Source organism: Camelus bactrianus, chromosome 10 (genome assembly GCF_048773025.1).
Source record: "Camelus bactrianus isolate YW-2024 breed Bactrian camel chromosome 10, ASM4877302v1, whole genome shotgun sequence".
NCBI classification, from domain to species: domain Eukaryota; kingdom Metazoa; phylum Chordata; class Mammalia; order Artiodactyla; family Camelidae; genus Camelus; species Camelus bactrianus.
Window position 1 is genome coordinate 32,341,178 of NC_133548.1, and position 23,413 is coordinate 32,364,590.

General features: G+C 37.3%; 1 protein-coding gene across 3 annotated transcripts in view; it reads right to left on the reverse strand.

Moving 5' to 3' along the window:
* Positions 1-5,058: 5,058 nt before the first annotated feature.
* ANO5 (anoctamin 5) overlaps positions 5,059-23,413 on the reverse strand; it is a 70,522-nt gene continuing 52,167 nt past the window's right edge. For all 3 annotated transcript variants that reach the window (XM_045523830.2, XM_010964760.3, XM_074372233.1), the window contains 9 exons: positions 22,740-22,814; positions 20,918-21,140; positions 19,088-19,257; positions 18,318-18,415; positions 15,060-15,190; positions 12,564-12,769; positions 10,705-10,883; positions 9,254-9,359; positions 5,059-6,685 (listed from right to left, as the gene is read on the reverse strand). In XM_045523830.2, the coding sequence (XP_045379786.2) occupies positions 6,464-6,685; positions 9,254-9,359; positions 10,705-10,883; positions 12,564-12,769; positions 15,060-15,190; positions 18,318-18,415; positions 19,088-19,257; positions 20,918-21,140; positions 22,740-22,814 (1,410 nt within the window). In that variant the 3' untranslated portion in view covers positions 5,059-6,463. The remainder of the gene's footprint in view (positions 6,686-9,253; positions 9,360-10,704; positions 10,884-12,563; positions 12,770-15,059; positions 15,191-18,317; positions 18,416-19,087; positions 19,258-20,917; positions 21,141-22,739; positions 22,815-23,413) is intronic.

The following is a 23,413-nucleotide window of genomic DNA, read 5'->3' on the forward strand; positions in this document are numbered from 1 at the left end:
TCTTGTTCATGTATTTGTTCGTTACTTCACTTTCTTTCACTTTGAGCCAATTATGAGGGGTTTTGTTTGATTCTTCCTTTTAAAATTTAAAATAGCTTTAAAAAATTATTCTTGCTCATTCTAAAATTTCGACCAGTAAAACAAGAACAAAAAATGTTAAATTCATCTAAAATCCTACCAGCCAGATATAACTTGTCTTTATATTTTAGGAAATGCATCAGCATATTGATAATGCTCAGATTCCCTCAGGCCTCAGCTCCCAGGAATTGTGACTTAGTGCATCCAGGGTGGGTCCAGGATTCTAACTTTAAAATACCAGGAGATTTTTAAAAATCGGAGGCAATTCTGATCCTGCTGATCTGCAGACCAGATCTTGAAGAAAAAACAAACAAACAGCAGCAAGAAAATGACTGCTTCAGACAACACCCGGTGTCGATATAGAAAAAGGGATCCATGGACACCTGTATCCTTGACCACAAGGATGGGGCTAGTTGACTCCTCCCATGCTGTTTCCAACTCATTTCTCTGTTGTGATCTTCTAGTGGAGGGCCAGTCTCCCCTGCAGCTACAGTTGGCCCTGTGACCCTGTTTTGGCCAATGAGGGCTGAGAAATGTAATCCATTTCCTGACAAAACAGAAAGGCACCAGGGGCAAACTGATGGCCACTGCCCCTTCACACTTCAGCAAGTCTGGATTTAGAACTGGGAAGAAACAAGATATGACAAGTGGGAAATCCCACTGCTTGAGGGTTTGGAGGGTGGTGATGAGAAAGATAAAGTCAGAAAGAGGAAAGCATTAATTAGATGGGGTCTCAATTTCATTTTCCTGGGTGTCAGTCCAGAGAGGAACGCATGCCCTATGAAGGTGAGGGGACGTAAGCAGATGCCACCGACACCGCACCATTGCCTCCGCTAGTGAAGCTGCAGCTGGACAACTTCCATAAAGATTATTGGTATTCTAACCCATGTCTCTTCACCTGAATGATTTTTTTTTTCTGGCTGCAGGCATGTGCTTGACCTGGTGGGGCAGGGAGGACTGAGTGAGTTCTTCCTAGAAGCAACCCTCCATCAATGTGTGATGGGAATTGGTGGACAAAGCCCCACCTTGTTCCTCCCTCAGTGTTGACATTCTGAGCTTTGTTTTACAATCTCTGAGGACTCTCAATGAGACTGAACTCTAGCTTTCCCGTAATGATAATCCACTGAAAATCACATGCTTTATTTCCTGTCTCACTTTCTCACCCCTTGGGATCATCTCCTAAATACAGAACTTCACCTAAATCCTTCTTGCAGTCCCTGCAATAAACAGGGCGGGTGGGCACTGAACGCAGGGGTAATTGCCCCCATTCCAGTTGGGGTCTCCAGGAGGGAAGTGGGAAGTTACACAGAGGACTTCACGTTAATCTGGATCAGCCAAGCACAATAACAAGGAGTAGTTGGGTGTGATCAGACAGGACATCTAGTTGTCTTCCTCAATTTTTGTATATGGTGGATCCTAAGCTGAGAACCGTGAAACTGCCAGTTAGTGGACTTGGAAGACTGAGGGGCTGCCCAGCAGAGGCTGAAAGCAGCATGCCACCGGGCGGGGGTCTAATGGGGATGTGCCATAAACCTAAGGGCTTTTAGCTGGCAAACCCTGAGGGAGAGCAGAGCTGGCAAGTGGAAGACAGCTGCCCCTCTCAAGTATTATTATCCGAGCCAATATGCATTTACCTGCCATGGGATGTCACCAGAAGCCACTGCAGGTTCACCTGCTGTAGGATGCCAGCAGGGCTCCCGGTGACTAGCCCTACAAGGGTTATTTTGCCAAGAACAGGAGGGAGCAGTGCACACACCAAAATCAGCATGAGGCCAGAGACCCTTCTTCCCCCATACCACATTTCTTGCCACGAATGAACTGGAGCAGCATCTTTGCAATAGAAGCAAGACAGGAGACAGGCTCTCATTTTTATCCAGGAATTACTGAGATCCACCTACAAGTACTGTTTATGTCTTTACATCCAACGAAGTTGGAAATCTGGTTAACAGTTAAAACTTACATATTTCTCCCTGTCTACTAGCAGGTGGCGATCAAGATAAGAGTAATAACAGAAAAATTTTTGTTGTTGTTGCTTATCCCAGTTTCTACTGTTAAGTTAAATTGTGAACTCAACTGTACATAAGTGAGATCGCTATTTTGTAAAATCTCCATATTAATTTTAGTGAATGCATTGCGTTATATCCAATAATGTTAACTTAATTGATCATTTTACTACGAATTACTTTTTGGTTATTTCCAGTATCTGGCCAATATAGACGATGCTGCAATGAATAGAATATAACTGAGCTATTGACTTTCTACACACATTTTTCTGTCTGCAGTTCACAAATTTGTGAGGATCTCTGTGACATTGATTTCTAGAGTGCTATTACTTGCATTGTTATTTTCCTTAATAACATCCTTTGATGACATAACTATTACTGATTAAAAACAACTATTAGAGAGGTTCTTTCAAAACAATAGTCACCTTTTGAATCAATAATACAATTTCTTCACCCTCAACTAAGTAAATCAACATACAGCACCCGACACTACACGTCACTTTGGAATCAAAATTTTACAATTGACACATAATAGTTTTCAATTAAATTTCCTTGGCTTTTCTCTCACCCTTGTGAACGAAAAATACTGCAAACCGTATCAATAAACAAAGAATGCTGAAACCATCAAAGTCATCAGCGGCTGCTGACGCCCCCCAGTGAAGACAAGCCTGCAGCCCGGCCTCTGTAGCCGCTCACAATGGTGCACCCTGAGGGGACTCAGAATAAGAAAGGACAGGATGCTGGCCCAGATAGGTAGGTGCTTGTCAAAGGAGTGAATTCAATGAGCCCAAATGTTTGCTCCCCTCAGTAAACAGAAAAGCACTAAATTCTTTAACTTGAGATGCCTGGTTTTCTTTAGATAACAAGTAATCTTTTATTGTTCCAACTACCTGGTCTTTGTTGTAAAGCTCCTACATATCCCCTACCTCTTCGGAGCAGTCCCTCAGAGCCATCTGAGAGGCTGTCATCCCGGGATCGAAGGGGTTAGAGTCCTCAGAAATGTCCTCCAAATAAAACATAACTCTCAACTTCTAGGCTGTGCATTTATCTCAGTCGACACCCTCCATAAATGGCTTAGGAAAGAGACATTCCTCTACCACCCACAGCTGCACCATGCACCTCCTAACATCTCTCTCCCTACAGAAGCACACCAGAACACTCTTATCTCCTTCCCCTGTCCCTCCATTTATTATCTTCTTTCCTTTTTATTTTCCTTGATAACTTGCTTAATGGTTTAGTTAAAAGAAGAATGTTAAAGTCAAGAGGAGTCATGAGACACAGCAAAAATAAGATAGCATTCCATTTAATTAAGACACCCCCCTCTCCTGATGGGTTCCTCTAAAAGAAATGTTTTGAAGTGGATTCTGCTTCTTTTATCCAAAGAAAAGCTGATGAAAGATTTGAGGTGATATTTGGAGGGTTTTTTTTTTTTTTGGCTTTTGCATTCTTCTTATTTCAAATAAAATCTCAAACGAGTCTTGAAAGATTTCTGACAAAAATAAATATGGGTTTGATTGAATGATAAAAAAAACATCTGCCATACTGATAAATATCAACTCACATTTGGGAGTCAGGTGCTCAATTCAACCTTCCCACAATGTCTAATGGGTTTAATTACATAAGACAAATCTATCTGAATCGACTTGGCTTCGGATTTTATTTTTCAAGCTTTAAGGAAAGTGAGGGGTACTTGTATTTCATTTAAAAATCAGTGAAAAAGTAGAATCTGTTGCCAGAGAATAGGTTCTTGCCTCGCGTATGAAAGAATTCAAGAGTGAGGCACAGTAAAGTGGAAGCAAGCTTATTTAGAGAGATACATTCGCCATAGACAGAGTGCGGGCTGTCTTAGAAGGCAACAGAGAAAGTGACGACCAGGTGCAGGGTTGTTTGTTTTTATGGGCTTGGTAATTTCATATACTAGTTAGTGGGAGGATTCTTCCAACTGTTTTGGTTAAGGGGCAGGGATTTCCACGAATTGGGCCCCGCCCACTTTTGGACCTTTCATGGTCAGCCTAGGAACTGCCGCCTGTGGGTGTGCCTCGAGGCTCAAGGTCTACCGGAAGTCGTCTTCTGCCATCTTGGTTGTACCCAGTTTGCCCTGGCCTCAATGGCTGTGTCATTCCTTCAGTGGTTGTACCCTGCCCTCTTCCCTCCTGTCTCAAAACTTCTTGGTTGAAAACTGAAATGTGAATACAAAGTATTTGTCAATGACATTTTAAAAGGAAAATATCTACCAATCATAGGAACTATTTACTTATCTTAAAAACGATTTCCTCCCTTGCTAGCTTCTCCATACATCTTAGAAACCCAACACTTGAGTTGGTTTAAGACTGCAGTGTACTGATAACCTTGTGAATGAAATCGAGCTTTATTTATCTTACAGTCTAACTCTATAAACACTGTTAAGCCATAAAAAAAGAAAGCTATATCCGAGAAATCAACTTCCATGCTCTTCCTTATTGTTATCAGCACCCAGGAAGGAAGCAACATGAGCTGTGCAACACACCCCACATCACTGTAACTCAGGGGCTGATTTGACAAGCCACAGATACTGCAGTTGCGGCTAGTTGCACAGTAACACTGACTGGTTCTCTCAAGCAAGAAAATCTCTCTCCTTCACTTGTGAAATCATTCTTCAATAACAAGATCATTTTAAATTATGCAAAAATGTTCATAAGATCTACCTAGTGGATGACAAATCATCACTGCCAGTATTGGAGTAACTGTCTCGTGGCTTTATAAAATTCACAACCCTCAGTTCTAAATGCTTAATACCGATCATTAGTTACTACTATATGCCATATACTCAATACTGAACATTCTATGAAAATGTTTTAGGATCACATAATGGAATACCACATTTTTAAAAAATCTTATAATAAAGTTTTGAGTGCAATTAAAAAACACAATTTTTTTGAAACTGAACTGCAATTTGAAACTAGAGATTCAAATATTATATAACTAAACTGTATCTCTCTATAGTGTTAAAAACATTTATTAAGTATTTTTTTAAGGGAAAGAAGAACAAGAAGTGGGATACATGTGCCACAGGCATAAGTATGAGAGAAATAATTCAACAATTTTTTTTTTTTTTTTTTTTTTTTACTTAGCTATCAAATCCATCACTTCATTCTTACTTGGTTGATCCACATTTGGTGTTAAACTCTGTTATTGATCTTAAACTGGCAATTTCTCTAAAACAGGTTCACATTTGAGATGTTACATCACATCAGATCAATAACACAACCACATCTTGTGGGTCAAAGGCGTAAGAACAAGGCACTGGGTGTTGTACAGCGATGCATCAACAGAAAAAATTGTAAACTCATGAAAAGATTTGAGATTGCTTTAAACAACGAGATAACATTTCACAAACAACTTGTACCTAACTTACACAAATAGCTAATGCTCAAACAGGCTACATGACGCAAAAAAGGCATTGTAGAAGAAAAATGATTTTTAAAAATAATTCAGTGCTTTTTTAGGTTGAGATCAATAAATTAATCAACACACATTGTCTTGCATTCATTAACTACTGGGAAGACACACTTACTTCTCTATATCTTTCATTTACTTGAAGACCTGAAACAATCTAATACTTTTCTTTATGCTACTTTCCAGATAAGACAATCCAGTCTTAAAACTACTGTTACCAAAACGTTATCTTTAAAGAACTGAGTTGTTAGTCCTTTGCTGAGACTCAAACATTCCGTCTCTTGAAAAATCAATTCTGTATTTACCTGGAAGGGCTATCTGGAATTCTGATGGAAGTTTACCTTATTCAGGAGGATTTCGGGAACAAACTCCTGCCACGATATTTACCTAGTAATTTTAGTATGTGAGTTTTCTTATGTTATCTGATTTTGGTTTTTCTGCATAGTCTAAAATGGCAAGGTATACACACACACACACACACACACACACAGATATATATATGGCTCAGTAGGCCTCTTCACTTCTCTTCTTTTTTCCCCAGGATTTCTCTTGATGGGAAGGAGATATAAAATAACCCAACAGAAAGAAGACCATGAAAATGAGCAGCTGCACTGGAAGGTGATGGGATAGCGCACAACCAGTGTTTAATTCTAAACTGCAACATCCCACGATTTTAAAATATTCTGATTTCATACACATTTTAAACAATCATCTACAGAACCCCGGAGAATGGTGTCTGGGGCGGGCCCAGCCAATGAAGCAGACAAGCTCCTTCCAACCTCTACCAAGCTGGCCTCTATAAAAGGGTACAAAAAATTTTGAGTTGAAGAAAAAAAGGGGGGGGGGGGAGGTTAAAATTAACACATGGCTTCTGCCTTCTGGCCCCAAACCCAGGGAATATTATTGTAAAGTCAGACAGGCTGCTGGCTGCTGGCTGGTTGTGTCGCTCAGACTGTTGATTGAGCCAGCTGGGCTTTGTTTTCCTGAATAAGAACATGCTTGGCAAAATCATCAGAATTCATTTTCAAGTTCTCTTTTAGTTTGTTAAGCTCAAAGTCATGGAGAATCTTGACAGTCATTAACTTTTCTCTCTTGATTCTTTCCACAACATCTTTTGGAACATCAGGGATCATCCAGGCCAACAAAAACTTGATTAAAAACACAATGTGCTACAGGAAGCATAAAAGAAAATCAGAGACACTGTTAGAATTATCAGACGTTCAGCAGGAAATTCTTGCAAATCATTTCATTCATTCAATGTATGCTCAACACTGTAGGTAGAAAGGAAAGCAAGAAGATATGGTCCCTGTTCTGGAACTTTCCTACAAAGACTGACATTAAACAAATAAATATATACTAAAGCACATAATTACAAAGATTCTAGTTGAAAAGTTATTAAATATATACTTAATCTATGCTCCCTCCTGAAATCCTAACAAAATATTTGTAAAGAAATTTTTAAAATATGGTATCATTAACAAAGACAAAAAGAAAAGGGAGGAAACAGTGATTACGGACTCAAAAGAATGAAGAAAGCTGGCACTGAAATTTGCAGTTAGTGATATGGTGATGATAGGGACCAAGATAAAAGCCAATTTTGTTTTAAGTCGTCAGGAAAGTTCATGAATGAAGGGCCTAAAGATTTTGAAGGCATGTGCAGGTGGAGTTGAAAATAAGAGCATTAGTTAAAAATTTGTGTAAGGAGCAGATGAATTTTCAGAACCTCTCTTTCATCCATATCCAGGTTCTCCTTTCCAGCCCCACCCTAACAGCAACGGAGCACCATATTCTCTGCAGAAATTAAGACAGAAAGCTGTGAACTCAGGGGCAGTGGAGAGAGCAGAAGTTGGAGGTGTGGCACCATATCGAAAACAGGGCAACTAAATGGAATTTAGCACGTTGAAAAATAGCTAATCTGTGAAATTAGAATTACAGATATCAAAATTCTGTTGACCTCAAATGAAAAGGCTTCCTCACTAGCTTATCACGCTGCAGTGAAACCCACGCAAGTGGCATCCCTCCTGTATGCACACAGGGCTTATTGTCAGCTTCCACTGCTTTGCGCTTAAATACAAGGAGACTGCCAGTAACAACCGAATATGTAAGACAGTCTCTAACCTGAGAGGATAAGACTAAAACACACAAATAGAATGAAGAGGAAACAGAAATAATGATGGAAGCAAAATACAATAAAAAGACAAAGATATGAATCTGCCTATTTATAGGAGAGAAAATTAATTAGAATTTCAAAATGGGGAGTTGTAATACCTGAACAACAGAAGTTCCAGAAAGACAAAACAGAGAAAATAAGGAAATCATCAGAGAAATAATACAATGCACCTGAAGGGTAATTACATTTTCAGATTCAAGGGGCTTCAGTGAGTGTGCAGAACAATGAATATTGTTCAGTATCAACTGACTATCTTGTGAAGTTTCATAAAAGAAGGACTAGTGAGAGACTCCTCAAAGCTTATCGATATAAAAGAGATCATAAACAAAGACTGGGGAATTAAAACAGTATTGTATTTTATAACAACAGTAGAAGCTGACAGAAAATAGAGCAATGTCTTTGAAAATTTCAGGAATACCCAAATAAAGTTGGTTGAAAAATTTTCAAGGGAAATGACTTTTAGTCTTGAATTCTATACCAATTAATCACTTACAAGAAAAAAGAAACAATTTTAATATTCACATTCTCAAAAACTGACAGCCCATTATTTTTCTCAGAAAATTAATGAAAGATGTGCTTTATCAAAATAAGCTAGTAATCCAAGAATGGGAGAGAATATAGTATTCAATAAAAGAGAAGTTGAACAGAAGTCCCAGAATACCGGTGAGTCAGAGCCTGGGATGATTAAAAAATTAATGAAAATAATAAACAAAAACAAAAATTCAAAAGAATTCCTATTGTAATTTACCAGACTGCAAGGTGATCTAAACCTCTGATGGAAAATGTGGGAGTGAAAGTGATAAATTCATAAAGAACTGAGAGGGGTGGGGCTTTAAATTACTTACATGCATAACCTTGATAAAAATAAAATAAATTACACAAAAACTGATTGGAATCTGTGGTGCTTGCATTAGATTTGCCTAGTCTATTATTGGCCTTTACTGGCAAGTGAAGAAGTGCCTTACATTTCTCTCTCCCTTATTGGTCTTCATGTCTTATAATTTGCAGCAGTCAGTTTGTTAACTTAGTCTATCTAATACCCCTCTGGATTCGTTCTCTTTTACTGCAGGACTTGTGTCCATAATTACACTGGATATTCCACCAGGGAGGAAACGTGAGACAGTGGGCAGAGCAGAGGCTTGGCAGTGAGACATCTGGCACTGAAACCCAGCTCTAATATTAGCTGATTATCTTTAAACCAACTACCTAATTTTGCTGACTCTTGGACTCATTTGTCAAGGGTGAATAATGAAGTCAAACTTACACAGTTATTATTATAGCCTCTGGAACCAGTGTAGAGTGGGTATTCAGCAAAATCAGCAGATCCTCTGCCCTCACACTGGCCTCAAGGGACCTTTTCTGTCCCTATGTTATCTTCAATAGCAACTGAATAACAGGCAATCTATTGTACTGAAAATATTCCTAAGTTACTTTTTGTGACAACCAATACTTCCTTCAAAACAATCTATCGAGATAATGCTAATTTTCTGTGGAGCAGATACCTTTAGAAACATATGCCTAAAGGGAAAAAAGAGACTAACTGGAATGAAGGCTGAGAAAGGTTTACCTCCATAACTATGATGAAGGTCATCTTGGCAGCAAGGACATGCCAGTACTTCATATTATGAAAATATTTCTCATCGTGATCAGGAGGATTTCTGTAATCTCTGTACCTGAAAAAAAATGGAAGTGTATGCCAAAAATTAGCTATAACTTCAAACAAGAGACCTAGCATAAATTCACATTATTCCTTTTAAGAGACCTTTTAGGTGACCACAAAAGTCAAGTCAAAGGAAAATACTGCTATTATGAAACATTTGTCTTTCTTACAGAGATAAAAATCACAGTCCTATGCTACTTATGCATAATAAAGATACAGCGGGAGACACAAGTGAAACTTCTCCTTGCCTTCAAAGACAAATTTCTCCAAAGAGTTAGCAACATTTGCTCTTTCCATTCCCTCTCTTCCTATTCCTTGACACGCCTAGTTCCATCATCACTCCACTGAAACCAATGGTCTCCTGTCATTAAGCTGAAGGAACATTTTAATCCCTGTCATATTTGATCTGTGAAGGACAGGACTTGACACTGTCGATCGGTTCCATTTTCTTGAAGCTCTGTTTTCTCTCGGCTTATCTGACACTTCATTGTTTTTGTTTGCCTTATTATCCTTCTGGAGTTTTCTTGGTGATCAATTTCTAAGTTCATTTTTTTTTTCTACAAAGTTTCTAGATCTTGATATTCTTCAAAAATTTAGTTCAGCTAGGAAGTGATGGCATCAAGAAATCTGACACTTGTCCATGTCATCATTCCTCTATATAAAAATATGGACCATAACAATGTTTTGTCTACATGTGTTGTACCATTTTGCTGGGTTTTTGTCAGAATCCCAGATAAAGCAGTTGGTTTAAGGTTTAAGTTTAAAAGCCTTGATGTAACACACACACACACACACACAAACACACTATACAACTAATTTTTATATATATAATCGTTAAATCCTAGAGTAAAAAGATCCCCACAGTAAATGAGGCACTGAGGGTGAAAACAGCAGGTTCACAAATTCAATTTCACACTCCTTCCTACATGGAAGAAACCTTTAAATGGGGTGGCCAGTGAACTAATCACATCTACCTCACTCTATCTTGTTTTGAGGACATATAGTTAAATTCAAGTAGCTTAAATGCACATATATTATGACCATGCTGTAGGATCTAAAGATATTACAACTTGGGACCAAGGGGGCATTTGTTGGAGAAAACTTTTCCAATAAATTTGAAAATAAGAAATATTTCAAAATTGTCATTATCTTTCTCCATAATATCTCTTCCTTCTGGACATTCTACTTTCCTAAACCAGAATCATACAATGTATGCATTCTAGAAATGTGTATGTACTTTATTCATCAGAAATTTTTACTGCCCCAAGTAAAACATTTTTTTAAGACATGAAAGAAATGGAGAACTTAAGAAATACATTTAAAAAGCAAAATTAAAACCTAAGAAATTAAGAGAAAACCTGCAAGTGGTGAAGTCCCGTTTTTCCGAAGGCACAGTGTTGTTTGGAAAATCCGCTATCAGGAATGTTGACAGGCTGTCGTTGACATACCCTTTTAAAGGCTCAATGCTATTTGTTGAGTAGGCATAGTAGTAAACTAAACGAGGAATCATGTCTGATGTAAATGCAACAATAAAAGCCTAAAGGACAAAGCAAGAGAGAGATCATGAGCTAACAATCTAGTTTTACAAATGATTTGTATGTCTTTCAGTTCCATGTGACATATAGATGCAAAATGTTTAGAATGCTATTACTAATCACGCTAATATGAGTCTTTGAAACATGAGCTATGAGTCTAGAACATGAAGTAGTTCATTTATAGTATATGATTAATATTCCAAGATTTCATAGCTAAAAAGTGGCTATGTTGAAAATTTAACCTAAATGTATCTGTCTCCAAAAACACCATGCCTGTATCTGTCTCTTTCCATCATGCCTTGCTATTTCTTACATTTCTTTTTGCTTCATAACACAGTTCTACTGTCCTTAACCAAATTTACTTGCCTAGACCAACTCCATAAACTGGAACAGACTGTGAGTGTGTGTACGTGTGCATGTATATGTGTGTGTGTAGGGAATGGAGAACAGAGAGAGGACCTGAGACATTTCCCACAGTTCAGTGCAATTAATTTCAGTATTTGATTCCACAGGAATGGTATCTTCCCTTCCTTTCCTAAGCTCTGGAGTAGTGTGCACAGCACATTTCCTTCAGGTAAGACAAATCAATTTAAAACCATCTGGCTCTGCCATCTACATCTTTAGTGGTAGATTTTTAAAAAATATTTAATTTTGCTTCTAAAGCTACTGGTTCATTTCAGGGTTTCTGTCACTTACTGAATGCATTTTGGCAGTTTTATTTTCTAAAAAATGTGATAATTTCAAATAGATTTTAAAAAGTATTAGAATAAACTCATACATAGCAGTCTCATAATTTTCTCACTTGTACCTCGTAACTTTTTTTTCTTGAGATTTTCAGAGTTTTGTTATTTTGTCTTTTCAGTGAACCAACTCTTGATTGACTTAGCAATTACATTGCTTTTTGTTTTCTAATTTGGTTATTTCTGATTATATATTTATTAATTCTTTCTTACTACTTTCTAATGATTCGCTTTACATTTTTTCTTAAGTTTCTTAAGTTACATGCTCAACTCATGCTTTTCTGTCTTCTTTTTAATAATATAAGCATGTGTTGCTATACATTTTTTTGTAACTGTAGGTTACATTTAGGTTTTCATTTTAATTAGGCTACCCTTACAATTTCAGTATTATTTCCTCATTGTATAATAAAGCTTCCTTATAAGCATGAATGTTAAGTGGTTAAATTTTCTTTTTTGGCTGTCTTATTATTAATTTCAATTTTTATACCATTATTGTTGGAGAATATGCAGTGTATAATTTCTACTTTGGGGAATTTAGTTTTATTATCATTTTTAATAAGTGATCCATAAATATAAAAGGTAAATCTTATGTCTTATTTGCAGTATACAACTTTATGTATAATCAAGCTTTAATTGTATTACTTAAATCCTTTATACCATTACTTATTTTCTGTCTTACTCTGCCACATGCTATAAAACTGTATCATGGTATTATAATGAGCATGTGTTTTATAGTTTTCCTTGTATTTCTAAGAGTTTGCATGTCACAGATTTGTCTATGTTGTTTAGTGTATAAAAGTTTAGGGAAGTTTTATCTTTCTAAACTGTCACCATGATGAAATTAATGTGAATAAATGCTTAGTTAAATATCACTCACCTCCCCCCATCTCTCAGAAAACAAAATAAAGTACAGAATTATCTTACTGAAATAGGTCTACTTACATTAGTTGCAACAGAAAGGACAGCCATTCCATAGAGAATGTCTTGCCAAACACCTATGCTATGAGCCTTAGCAGCTACAGGTCTCCTGTACTGAGTAGTAAGCTTCCAGGCATCCACTCGAATCTCTATAATATTATTCAAGAGAGCAAGAAGAGGAGCCAAAGGAAAAGACGCCACAAATAAAGTAACAAATCCAAACTGGATAACTGTAGCGAAAAAAGAAAAACATTTTAACCTATAGTAAAAAAGAACATAAAAAATATATATATATATACACATACGTACAACTGAATCACTATGCTGTACACAGAAATTAACTCAACATTGTAAATCAACTACACTTCAATAAAAAAAATTTTTATTAAAGAAATAAAAATTCACAAACTCATTATTGTGGAGGGAAAATGGGGGAACACTCCACCCAACTCCTGCCTCTTTCCTTCATTTTGGAGGGATCTACACCAGCAAAACATGCCAGGCCTCTTTCCAGCTGCCCACTTCCTCCTCCTGGTAGGAAACATAGTGACTTATTTGCTTGTTACAACAGGAAGGAGAAAACGGGCATGCACAGCTCAGTTCTCTTGCTGTTTCTTTAGGGATCTGCTTGTTGAAAACAGTATCTATTCTTGTTAGGTAAGATATTCTTATTCTTCTTAAAACATAGTCTTTTATTATGGTCTATAGTTAGTTCTATGCTGGTCTATGGGGTAATCAAATTTCTACCTTGCTAATCTATGTACTTTTTAAAGTCCGAGACAACGACCAACTCATTTGTATGCTCTGGGTATACAAAAGTATTCAACTACAAGCCTTATAAATGAATGTATTATTTAAGATTTGAAGAGGCTAACAGAGGAAAAGGTAGTACAAAGTATTTGAGAATAAATCAGAAAATGAATCATAAAGCATTGGAAACATATATAAATTTTATGTAGCAAAGGAAATATACATATTCTGGAATTGAGGTACTTGTTAAGGTCCTGATCCTCTGTACTATCTTGACATTTTTATAAATAAGTTTTACTCTCTTTCCTCACTAAGACTTAACATCTGTGTAAGCTGGCTTCTCTGCCCATTCTTCTCCTTTGGTTCCATCAGTGCTCGGGATAAAAGAATCCATGCAGCTGGCAGACCGGGGCTTCCCACGTAAGTGAAGAAAAAAGGAATCAGAGATACTAAAATGTCTTTCTATTGAAGGAAGAAAGGATCTTCCACTACTCCTCTATTTTTAGACAGATCTCGAATGCTTCTGGATTTCAGCTTTTCTCATAAGACTTCTTCATTAGAATCAGTCTTGTCATCTATTAAACCAGGTAGAGAAACTGCTTCCTTCCCATCTTCTCTATTGAACCAAGCGATAGAAAATTAAGATGAAGTATTATTCAGGAACAGCTTGAATTTCTAGGTTCAAATCCAGATCTATACTTATAACCTTTGTGGCCCGTGGCAAATTACTTAAAACTATCCAAGTTTCAGTATCCTCTAAAATAAAATGCAGTGGACAATGACTATTCTGTAGCATGTTTCTATATTAGAGATGATGTATGTAAAACATCAGAATTAGTTAACTCTTAGCTGCGTCTCAGTCAATGGTAGTTAATCTTGTTATGAACCCTTGACTTCATCTTTTAACTTCAGTCATAATTTCTGATGCATTTATGCACAAATCCACTTGAAACATACACGATTAACTAAAAATTAGTCTTATCACTCCATGAAACAAGGACTACCTAATTTTATGACTGGAGACTTCTTCCTATTTGTCCTAAATTTACCTATTTTAATCCAGGTATTATATGTATGTATTATACTGGAGAATCAGTAACAAATTCAGGTCATCTCATTTATTCTACCATGACTTTTATGGGCCTTGAGAATAAGTTGGGAAAACTGTCCCTCTTAATTCCAAAGAAGCAGAGAAGGTCCCTTGAGAGGAAACACTCTGAGTAAACCCCATGAGCAGTCCCCATCATTGTCTCTCCTAAAATTTCACCGCAAGATCTCTTCTCTGTTCAATCCTTAGAATATTTTATGCATTTCTTGTGTCCAATTTGGGATTCCCTTGCATAACTGCTTTTAGCCTTCTTCTTTTCAGCCTAAAATGAAGGACGTACACTAAATGTATGTCAGACTCTGGAAATGCTTTTCAATGTGTTCTCTCTATGAGCAGTCACTGAGACAAACAAAAGGAGAAAGCTATTTAAATTTAATTTGAGACCCTTACTTTATTTGGCTCAACAATATTTACATTCCATTGACAGGAAAAAAATCTCTCTGAGACTTGTGTTTTGAAACTAAATTTCATTCTGCATTCTGTTTGGTGGGAAATAGAAAAACTGAACCAATCTTCTCATATCCATCCATCTTTTTTTTCAATCCCACTATCCAATGATTTATTGAATACCTACTACGTGCAAGGCAGGAAGAAATATTAAGAGCTGAAAAACACATTTTACTCAGCCTATTCCATGTTTCAAGACAGTGGTTGAAAATTACCTGTTTCCAAGTACTCATAGAATAGCCCAAGGGAACCAAAAGTTTCAAGGTCATGGTCCTGCTCCCATCGACTGTATAGCTTTTCAGAGTTGGTTCGAGCTTTTCGGCGTCTCCACCAATTCAGAACCAAGCTGTTGGAAGTGACAAAAGTAAATGCATGAATAAGGTTTAAAAGAAAGGGATCAGAGAATCAGATCTTGAAATGGGCAGTAAGAGAGGTTAAGTAACCTAAGATCACAGAACAAGTAGAGGCAGCACTACAGCTCAGGTCCAAGTCCAAATCTAGTGTTCTGTTCACAGTAACTGCTGAGGGCAAAAGGTCTCTATGAGGGTGATTAAGAAAGTAATACAGCCCTGACTCTCTGCATGGAAATGTATGTACTCAGACAGTTCTGTTAAAGAGCATGTGGAGGAAAGGGTCACCACAGCACTGTTTTTTCTATTTAATTTACTAACCTTTATGTTATGATACTCAGATGGCCACTTGGGGAAATGAGAAATTGGTTACAATAGAAAATGCATGACAAGGGAATGTAGAGGCTTATCTAACACATGAAAATCAATGTAAAAATCCTAATCAGAGTATTACCTAATTAACTTCTACACTACATAAAAATAATATATCATGATGTTAGATTACTTAAAGGAACTAAAAGGGTTTTTATTAGAAACTCAATCAATGTAAGAGACCATTTTAATAGATTTAAGGAGGCAAATATGAAACCATGTTGATTGATGCAGAAAAATGCATCTGATAGGGGGAGGGTATAGTGCAGTTGTAGAGTGCGTGCTTAACATGCACGAGGTCCTGGGTTTGATCCCCAGTACTTTCGTTAAATAAATAAATAAACAAAAATAAAACTAATTGCCTCCCTCCCCCAGAAAAAAGAAATTTAAAAAAGAAAAATACATCTGATGTATTTCAATCACTTATTAAAAACTATTTATTACTCTAAAGTAGGATAAGAAGGTAATTACCTCAAACTGATCAAAAGCACCTACCAAAATCCTGGGGTGAACATCAATCTTACTAGGGAAAAGTCAGAAGCATTCTTTTTGGAATCAAGAACAAAATAAGAGTGTGTGATCACAGTCAAGACTTTATTGGAGCTCTTACTCAGAACAATAAGATGAAAAAAGAAAAAGGCAGAAGAATCAGAAATAGAGGAGAAATCTATGATTATTAACAGTCATGTTAATGGGCTGTCTGCATAGAAAACCCAAATGAAATTAGACAAAATTATTAAGAATAATAATAGAGTTTATCTACATATTTCATTCCCATATACTCACAAAACACTGGTAGAAAACATTATTTTTAAAAAGATATCATTTACAATAGCAATTAAAATTAGAAGTATCTAGAAATGGGTTTGACAAAAGATATATGACCTATATGCCAAAGTTTAAATATTTATTTGAAGTCATTAAAGTCCAAAATAAATGTTCATGAATAAAAAGACCCAGCATAATAAAATGTCAGTTGTTTTCACTGAAACAATCAAAATGTAATTTCAGTCAAAAACCCAAAATACTTTTCCATGTGAAATCTGACAAGATGATTCTAAAATTCACATGGAAACATGAAAGAACAAGGATAGCCAAGACATTTCTATAGATGAAGAGTAAGTTGGTAAAACCTGTCCCACCAGAACTGAAGAGTTAACTAGGGGAGGGGAGTACTGATGCAGGAACAGACAAATCCTGGAACAGCATGAAGACCTAGCACGAGGCTCGCTCTTGCTGTGCGGCATGCATGGTCCTGCAGGTCGCGGAGAGTGGGGAAGAGGGGCTTTGCAAGTTTTTGAATGTTGGTTTGTAGGCTTAATTGTACTTGTTTCTTTTTTCCTTTACTCCTCTGACTGTCTCTTTTCCTCTCTGTGCATATTTTATTCTCCCTCTTGTGTTTGGGTTAGGAGTTACCTCCATTCTGCTCTCCAGCTTCTCAATCTAGACCTAGGGTTTAAAAAACATGTGGCAATACTAGGGACGTGGTGTATCAAATACTGTTTGAAAGGGTAAGCCTGCCTTTGTCAGCACACGAAGTAGCACCCCAGGAGCACGAGGAGACGGTGGGTTGGGCGAGAGCAGAGGAGGAGGGTGCTTTCTACTGTCTTTCATGAATAAATAGGAATAAACCTAGTTCCTGGTTTCAGTACAGTGAAACTGGCTAGTCCCCTGTCTTAAATGGTGCACTTTTGGTCCACTTCACGCTGCAGGTGCTAAACTCTGACACTATCATTTCCAAAGCTGGAGCCGTACAAGATAACAGGCTTATAATTCTTAATCTTTTTCCCATGGAAATTTTCACCTTATATTTGAGATCAGCTGTCACTTTGGTTTTCTTTTTTTATAAGGTACTCATTATTGCTATGCTTTTGGGACAGAGAGTGATGCTTTCATGTGTTAGCATTTCATTCATGGCCTAGATGTACAACCAAGCAGGACCCTATGGGGCCTTCCCGGCCATGTCCTTTGCTTTAGCTCCTCTCTAAAGTAACCTAGATACCAGTATCTGATGCACATGTCCTGAGATGTTCTACAGATGTGAAAACCTCCACAGAATAGAAGATGTTGACTACTTGAGGACCATGAGCATATGGACTGGAACCTAAGGACTGATAATGGGACCCCTGTGACATGAGCCTTTTATCTCACCACCAACCAATCAGAGGACAGTGCACGAGGTGATCACATGCCCTGAGACCCTCTCCCTCACCTAGTCTTTAAAAACGTTTTCCTGAAATGTATCAAGAGAGTTCCGGCTTTTACAGCACTAGGTGTCCAGGACTCCTTGCTTGGTGCCTTATAGTAAACGCCACACTTCCCTTCACCACAACTGGTGTCAGCAGATTGGATTTACTGCACACAGGTGAGCAGATCTGAGTTTGGTTTGGTAACAGAGGTGTCCATGAACACAGACATTTTTAAAGGGTTCAACTTTTAGTAGTTTTGAAAAATAATATAAAGCATGTAGAAAAATCTACAGAGCATGTAACACTTAGATTTCCCAGTGGAATCTTCACAGGAGAGAGAGATAATTACCTTTCCCTCAACTTTACTCAAGCAATAGAGATGCATATTTTAAAAAGTCTGTATTCCCTTAATATGGTCTTGATTGTTGATTAAAAGTGAAGTCTTTTTTTTGTTGTTGTTGATGTAAACCTTTGCTAATCAAAGGTACCATGATAATCAAATTTTCCAGAGGAAATCTCTCGTGGTTACTTAAATCAAGCAAAAACTCTAAGTCATACATACGGATATATGGCTTCTTTAACGTTTCCAAAGACCTGTTTCCCAGTCATTATGATGGTCAACTGGGTTGTCAATTCTATTAGACAGCCTCCAGGATCGCACTAATAAGAAGGAAAAGGAGAAAAATAAAGTGAATGATGAAAGATGGACTTCTGCAACAAAAGAAATCCCAAGCCAGACAGTTAGAATCTGAAGATTTGGGTTGGAATGGATATTAAAGGGATATAAAGGGATATTTAGCTCAATCGTTCCAAGCACGATCACAGCGCAGTACCAGTCTAGCTGCATTAGACTCAACTGTGAAATATGTTAAAAGCAGATTTCTGGGTCTCATCCTTAGAAGATTCTGAAACTTTATATCTGGGTTAGCGCTGGAAGTTGTTATTTTCTCCACATGATCTAGATGCACAGCCAGGTTTGGAAGCCACTGAACTGGTCTAACTCTACACATGGTGGAGCCCTTTTTGCTGTACCTCCAGAAAGTTATCATCCGTCCTTTGCCAGAAGCCTTCAGGAATATAGAACTTACTCATTCCAGTTCATAGCTCGAATTTTATACCTAATAATAGGTAAAATATAACTTCTTGCCCAAAAGTAACTGGAAAGTCTATCAGATACCAGGATTCCAAGACCAATACCCTCTGTAGACAGAGTCAGGGTCCTAGACTTCTGCAACTTGGTAACACCTGACTTAGCACTGGGCACACCGGAAGGTATTTAGTTAACACTGAGTTACTGAAGCCACAAACCTCACTTCTCAAGAGAATTTTTACCTCTTCACTTCTCCACACGTGAAACAAATATGTGTATCTTCCGGGATAGCCCACGATCTTCCCTTTAAAGAAAGCTACGTAGAAGCAGGACGAGTAATAATTCACAAACTGGAACAGGAACATTTTCAAGGTAAGACTGCTCTCATACTCCTGGTAAGTTCGAGGAAGTTCTGGTAAATAAAAAACACCAAGGTTTAATAATGCTCCTTCCTTAAATGTTGTACTCCTCAGGACAAGTGGACATCTAGTCATGTTATTCTGAGAGTCTATTGAAGTGCTCCCCACTCTGGTCATAATTGATCAATATTAAGTAACTATGGATATGTTCTAGGCTTTCTGTTAGAGATTTTGTATTAATCTAATCACTGGAGAAGCTTACGAAGCTGTCCTTATTACATTTAGAGGGATGAAATACATGCCTGGGGTCACACAGTCAGAATACGGAATTCACAGCCTTATCGGGCTGAAGAGCCTATGCTCATCCCCATACACTCTCCAGTATCCTGTAAGCATATCAGATCTCTCTCTCTGATCTGTTTTCAATCACGTTTAAGCAGAGTAAATTATATAAAGGGCAGAGGATGATTTCCAAACTGAATTGTGCATTCCTCTCATGAATTAAATGGCTTTATCAATTGTGAAAATGATGTCATGCAAATAATGGCAGTAATAGTACACATTTTCCCCTCTCTTTTATTTAAAATGCATGCTCATGATCTATCATTTAATGAATTCCACAGATAAGAAACTGTTAGCTTCTCTTCGCACCACAGTAGAACAACATAAGGCACAGAAGAGTAAGGGAGCATGTTTTCCTGAGCTGACGATCTCCCAAAAGCATGAGCTGATCCAGCCAAATCCATGACATTTTTAGCGATACCGAAGTAGTAACACATATTCTAAAAACACAGATAACTCCTCCGTCTTACTGAAATTTAGTTGCACTCCTACAAAATCTCTAATGTGAGTACAAGTGATTTTCCTCGTTGGAGAAAGCTGAAGGTTTTTTTTTAGGTGCTTTGTTTTTGGGTTCTATTTACCATGAATTTTTTATTTCTTTTTTTGCTGTTGCTAGCAGAAAAAAGAAGTAAAACTGAGGTAGAAGATCTTCAGATTTGAAAATGGTATCTAATTACAGTTGCTTCCCAGTAGTTGCTCTGGTGCTGAGTATACAGTGCTACCTTTTTGGTTCCCGTTGGCACGTCAGTGTATAGATTTAGAGAGGCGAGAGCCTCTGCAGAGAGCACTGCCAGAGAAGCTGAGGCTGGAGTCGTCTCTGATAGTATGTCCAACCTGCAGGGGGCCAGACCAGGAGCAACTGTGCCAAGCCGCTCGCCCTGACTCAATCTCCCACTCCACCCAGTACTCCTGCAACTTCCCTCTTGGCTTTAGGAGAAATTTTTAAATTTTTGAAAGAAAATAATTCAGGTTCTAAGACATTCAGGAGGACCTGAATGTCCTTTTTTCTCACAATGGTTTTCAAAATCTAAAAACCATATATATGAAATAAAAATTATCTGTGTCTTGAGAAAAGTGAAGATTTTTACTTAGGCTTCAACCAGCCCCATGAAGGGAGAATTAAGGCAAGAATGTTTTTCTTGTTTTGTTTTGTTTTGTTTTTATTTTTTATTTTTTTTAGTTCTTCTTCTTGCTTCCATTATAATACACCTGAATGTAGCTGCTCGGGGATTCTGAAGCACCAGGCTGTGGGTCAACTTGCAGAGCAAAAGTGCCTTAAAATATTGCACTTGCTGGGGGTGATCCAAAATGGACGTACAGCATTGGCAGGAACCCTTTTTCAGAGTAATACTAACCATCTGGCCAGCTTACCCATTTTTGTAATCCAGGCAGATATCTTTTCATAAAAGAAATTCAAGATCAAGATGACAATGAAGTTCAGGCAGGACCCAGTGAGTGAGGTGGTTATCTGTGGAGTGAGGAAACTTTTGACATGCTTCAGGGATGCTTCACTTTCCACAAAGCTAGCGAAGGTGGCAAAGACGGACAGGCGGTACACAATCACTGCTACCATGCACGCGATGACCAGAGACATCTGGGGAAGGGAAGCAAACAACTGCTCACTCTCATCTCTGTAACCCTATGATGTGTGCCTATCTGAAACACTCTTCTCACCTCATGTATTAAGTTTAGCGACTCTATTTTGGAAAGCAAACCAAATCAGTCTCTCTCACCATATACAGCAGGAAATGAAAACTAGGAAAGTAAAAAGGTTAGAGACAGGCATATGGTAGCAGCTCAGTAAGTCAAAAATAAAAAAATATTCATTGCCCATCCTCTAGGTCCATCCCCTGGAAAAAGTTGGAAAACTAGCCAGCAGGCCAGAGTCTGCCTATGGTCTTACTTGTTCTTGTGTAACCCTTGAGGTAAGAATGTGGGCTTTTTTTTTTTTTTTGCATTTTTAAAAGTTGTAAAGAAAAATAAAGACAATTAAGTGCCAGAGACAATTTGTAGTCCACAAAGCCAAAAATATATCTTTTACAGCAAATGTTTGGCAACTTCTGCTCTAGGCTGTAGTTAAACACGTAGTGTACAGATTACTTATTTTCCCAAGAAAAATATGTTTAAAGATTTGATTTCATTTTCCTTCAGAATATTGCCATTAGTCATTTGATATGCCTGGTAGTTTAGATATTTGTATAGATCTGGTATGAATTTTATACCTTCCCATATTGCAAAAAACACAAAAATATTTATATCAATGATTAGAGAATTTTATTCTGAAAGTTGAGGAACTGAATCAAACTGAATGAGTACCAGAAATAAAAGACAGAGTGATTTTCTAGAACCACACTCCAGAATATTTTTCAAAGAGTGTCCCAAACTGATTATTACCCCTTTTTATTTTATCATCTCTCCTAAAATGACTGTTACATCATCTAGGAAAACACAAATTTAACATAGAAAAACCAGTATCTTTTAACAAGAAATGTCCAAGATAAAACATTATGAGACAGTATTGACTGGTGAGATTAAACTATAGTCTACAACTACTAATTATTTATACTTCAACACGCTAACCTCTCAGAGGGTATCATTTGCCTCTTTTCCTAAAATTAAAGGTCAACTGTAAGAGGACATAAATCCGTAAAGGGGAAGGCAGATTATGACGATGATGGAGGAATCTATCAGTTAAAGGCATGGAGAAAACCTGACTCCCTCACAATGGGATATACTGATTAAATTTTTCAAGTAGAATTAACATTTTCTTCCATTTGTCTCAGCAAGAGAGTAAACCTTAATAGTATGAAGTTATTTTTCATTTTGTAGAGATATTATAAATGGAGATAAAGATGAATTAATAATTTTTTAAAAACTAACCAAATAGTTTGCAATCAAATTGTTATTCTGTTCTGATTTCAAGTTATCACCAAATTATTGAACAGCTGGAAGGGGGAAAGGCCAGGCTTTAAGATGAAGCACCTCTCTCTCCCCCAACTCCTTTTCCAAGATTCAATGATGGCACATCCATGTAAATTACAGTTTATCTTATATAAGAGCGCTACTGAAAAAAAAATACTGTGGAAGGGGACGGAAGAGAGGGACTCCAGAGCCATTGTAGATGAAACTGCTGACATAATCCCAATACGACCTTACATCAAATAGATGGTAACAGTTTTTAAAGAACACTCACCCATAACGTCACTGTGGCTCCCGATAAAAAGTACCATGGAATACGATTACATAGAGGCATGTGAGGTTCCATCTCCTGTAATTTTGAAGAAATCACAGCAAAATTCAAAATCTACCCTTAAAGTTAGGACTCCAAGCAATAGTCAAAATCACAAAGTCCCGTTAAAGTAGAAACCTCCCGAGTGGGGTCACTACTGCTCATGGAAAGTAATGGCTCCTTACTTCTAAGTAGAAATCTGTAGGGCTCTTAGATGAGATATTTTACAAATTATATGAGATATACAAGATACACACTATTTCCTGAGTGTTGAATTAGAGTGGTATTCAGGGTGAGATAGACAGGAAAGCAAACTCAAAACCTGAGGGATGCTGTAATTGCTCTGCATGATACTAAATAGGGTGCCTTATTTATAGTTACAGTATTAATTGTCTTCTTCCACAGTTCAGGGGCTCAGACTTTTCCATCATTATGTTTTTTAAATCATTAATGAAAGATACTAACCATATCAGCTGATATTTTTAGCTATCTCAAGAGGCAGAGCTATCCCTCTCTGCAAATACTGCCATATAGTAAAAAAAGCTGTCAGCAGAAATCATGTAATTCTATCTAACACATAAGATTTTATATTTTCACAATCTTAAAGATTTTCAGAAAGAACTGAATGCTAACAGAAC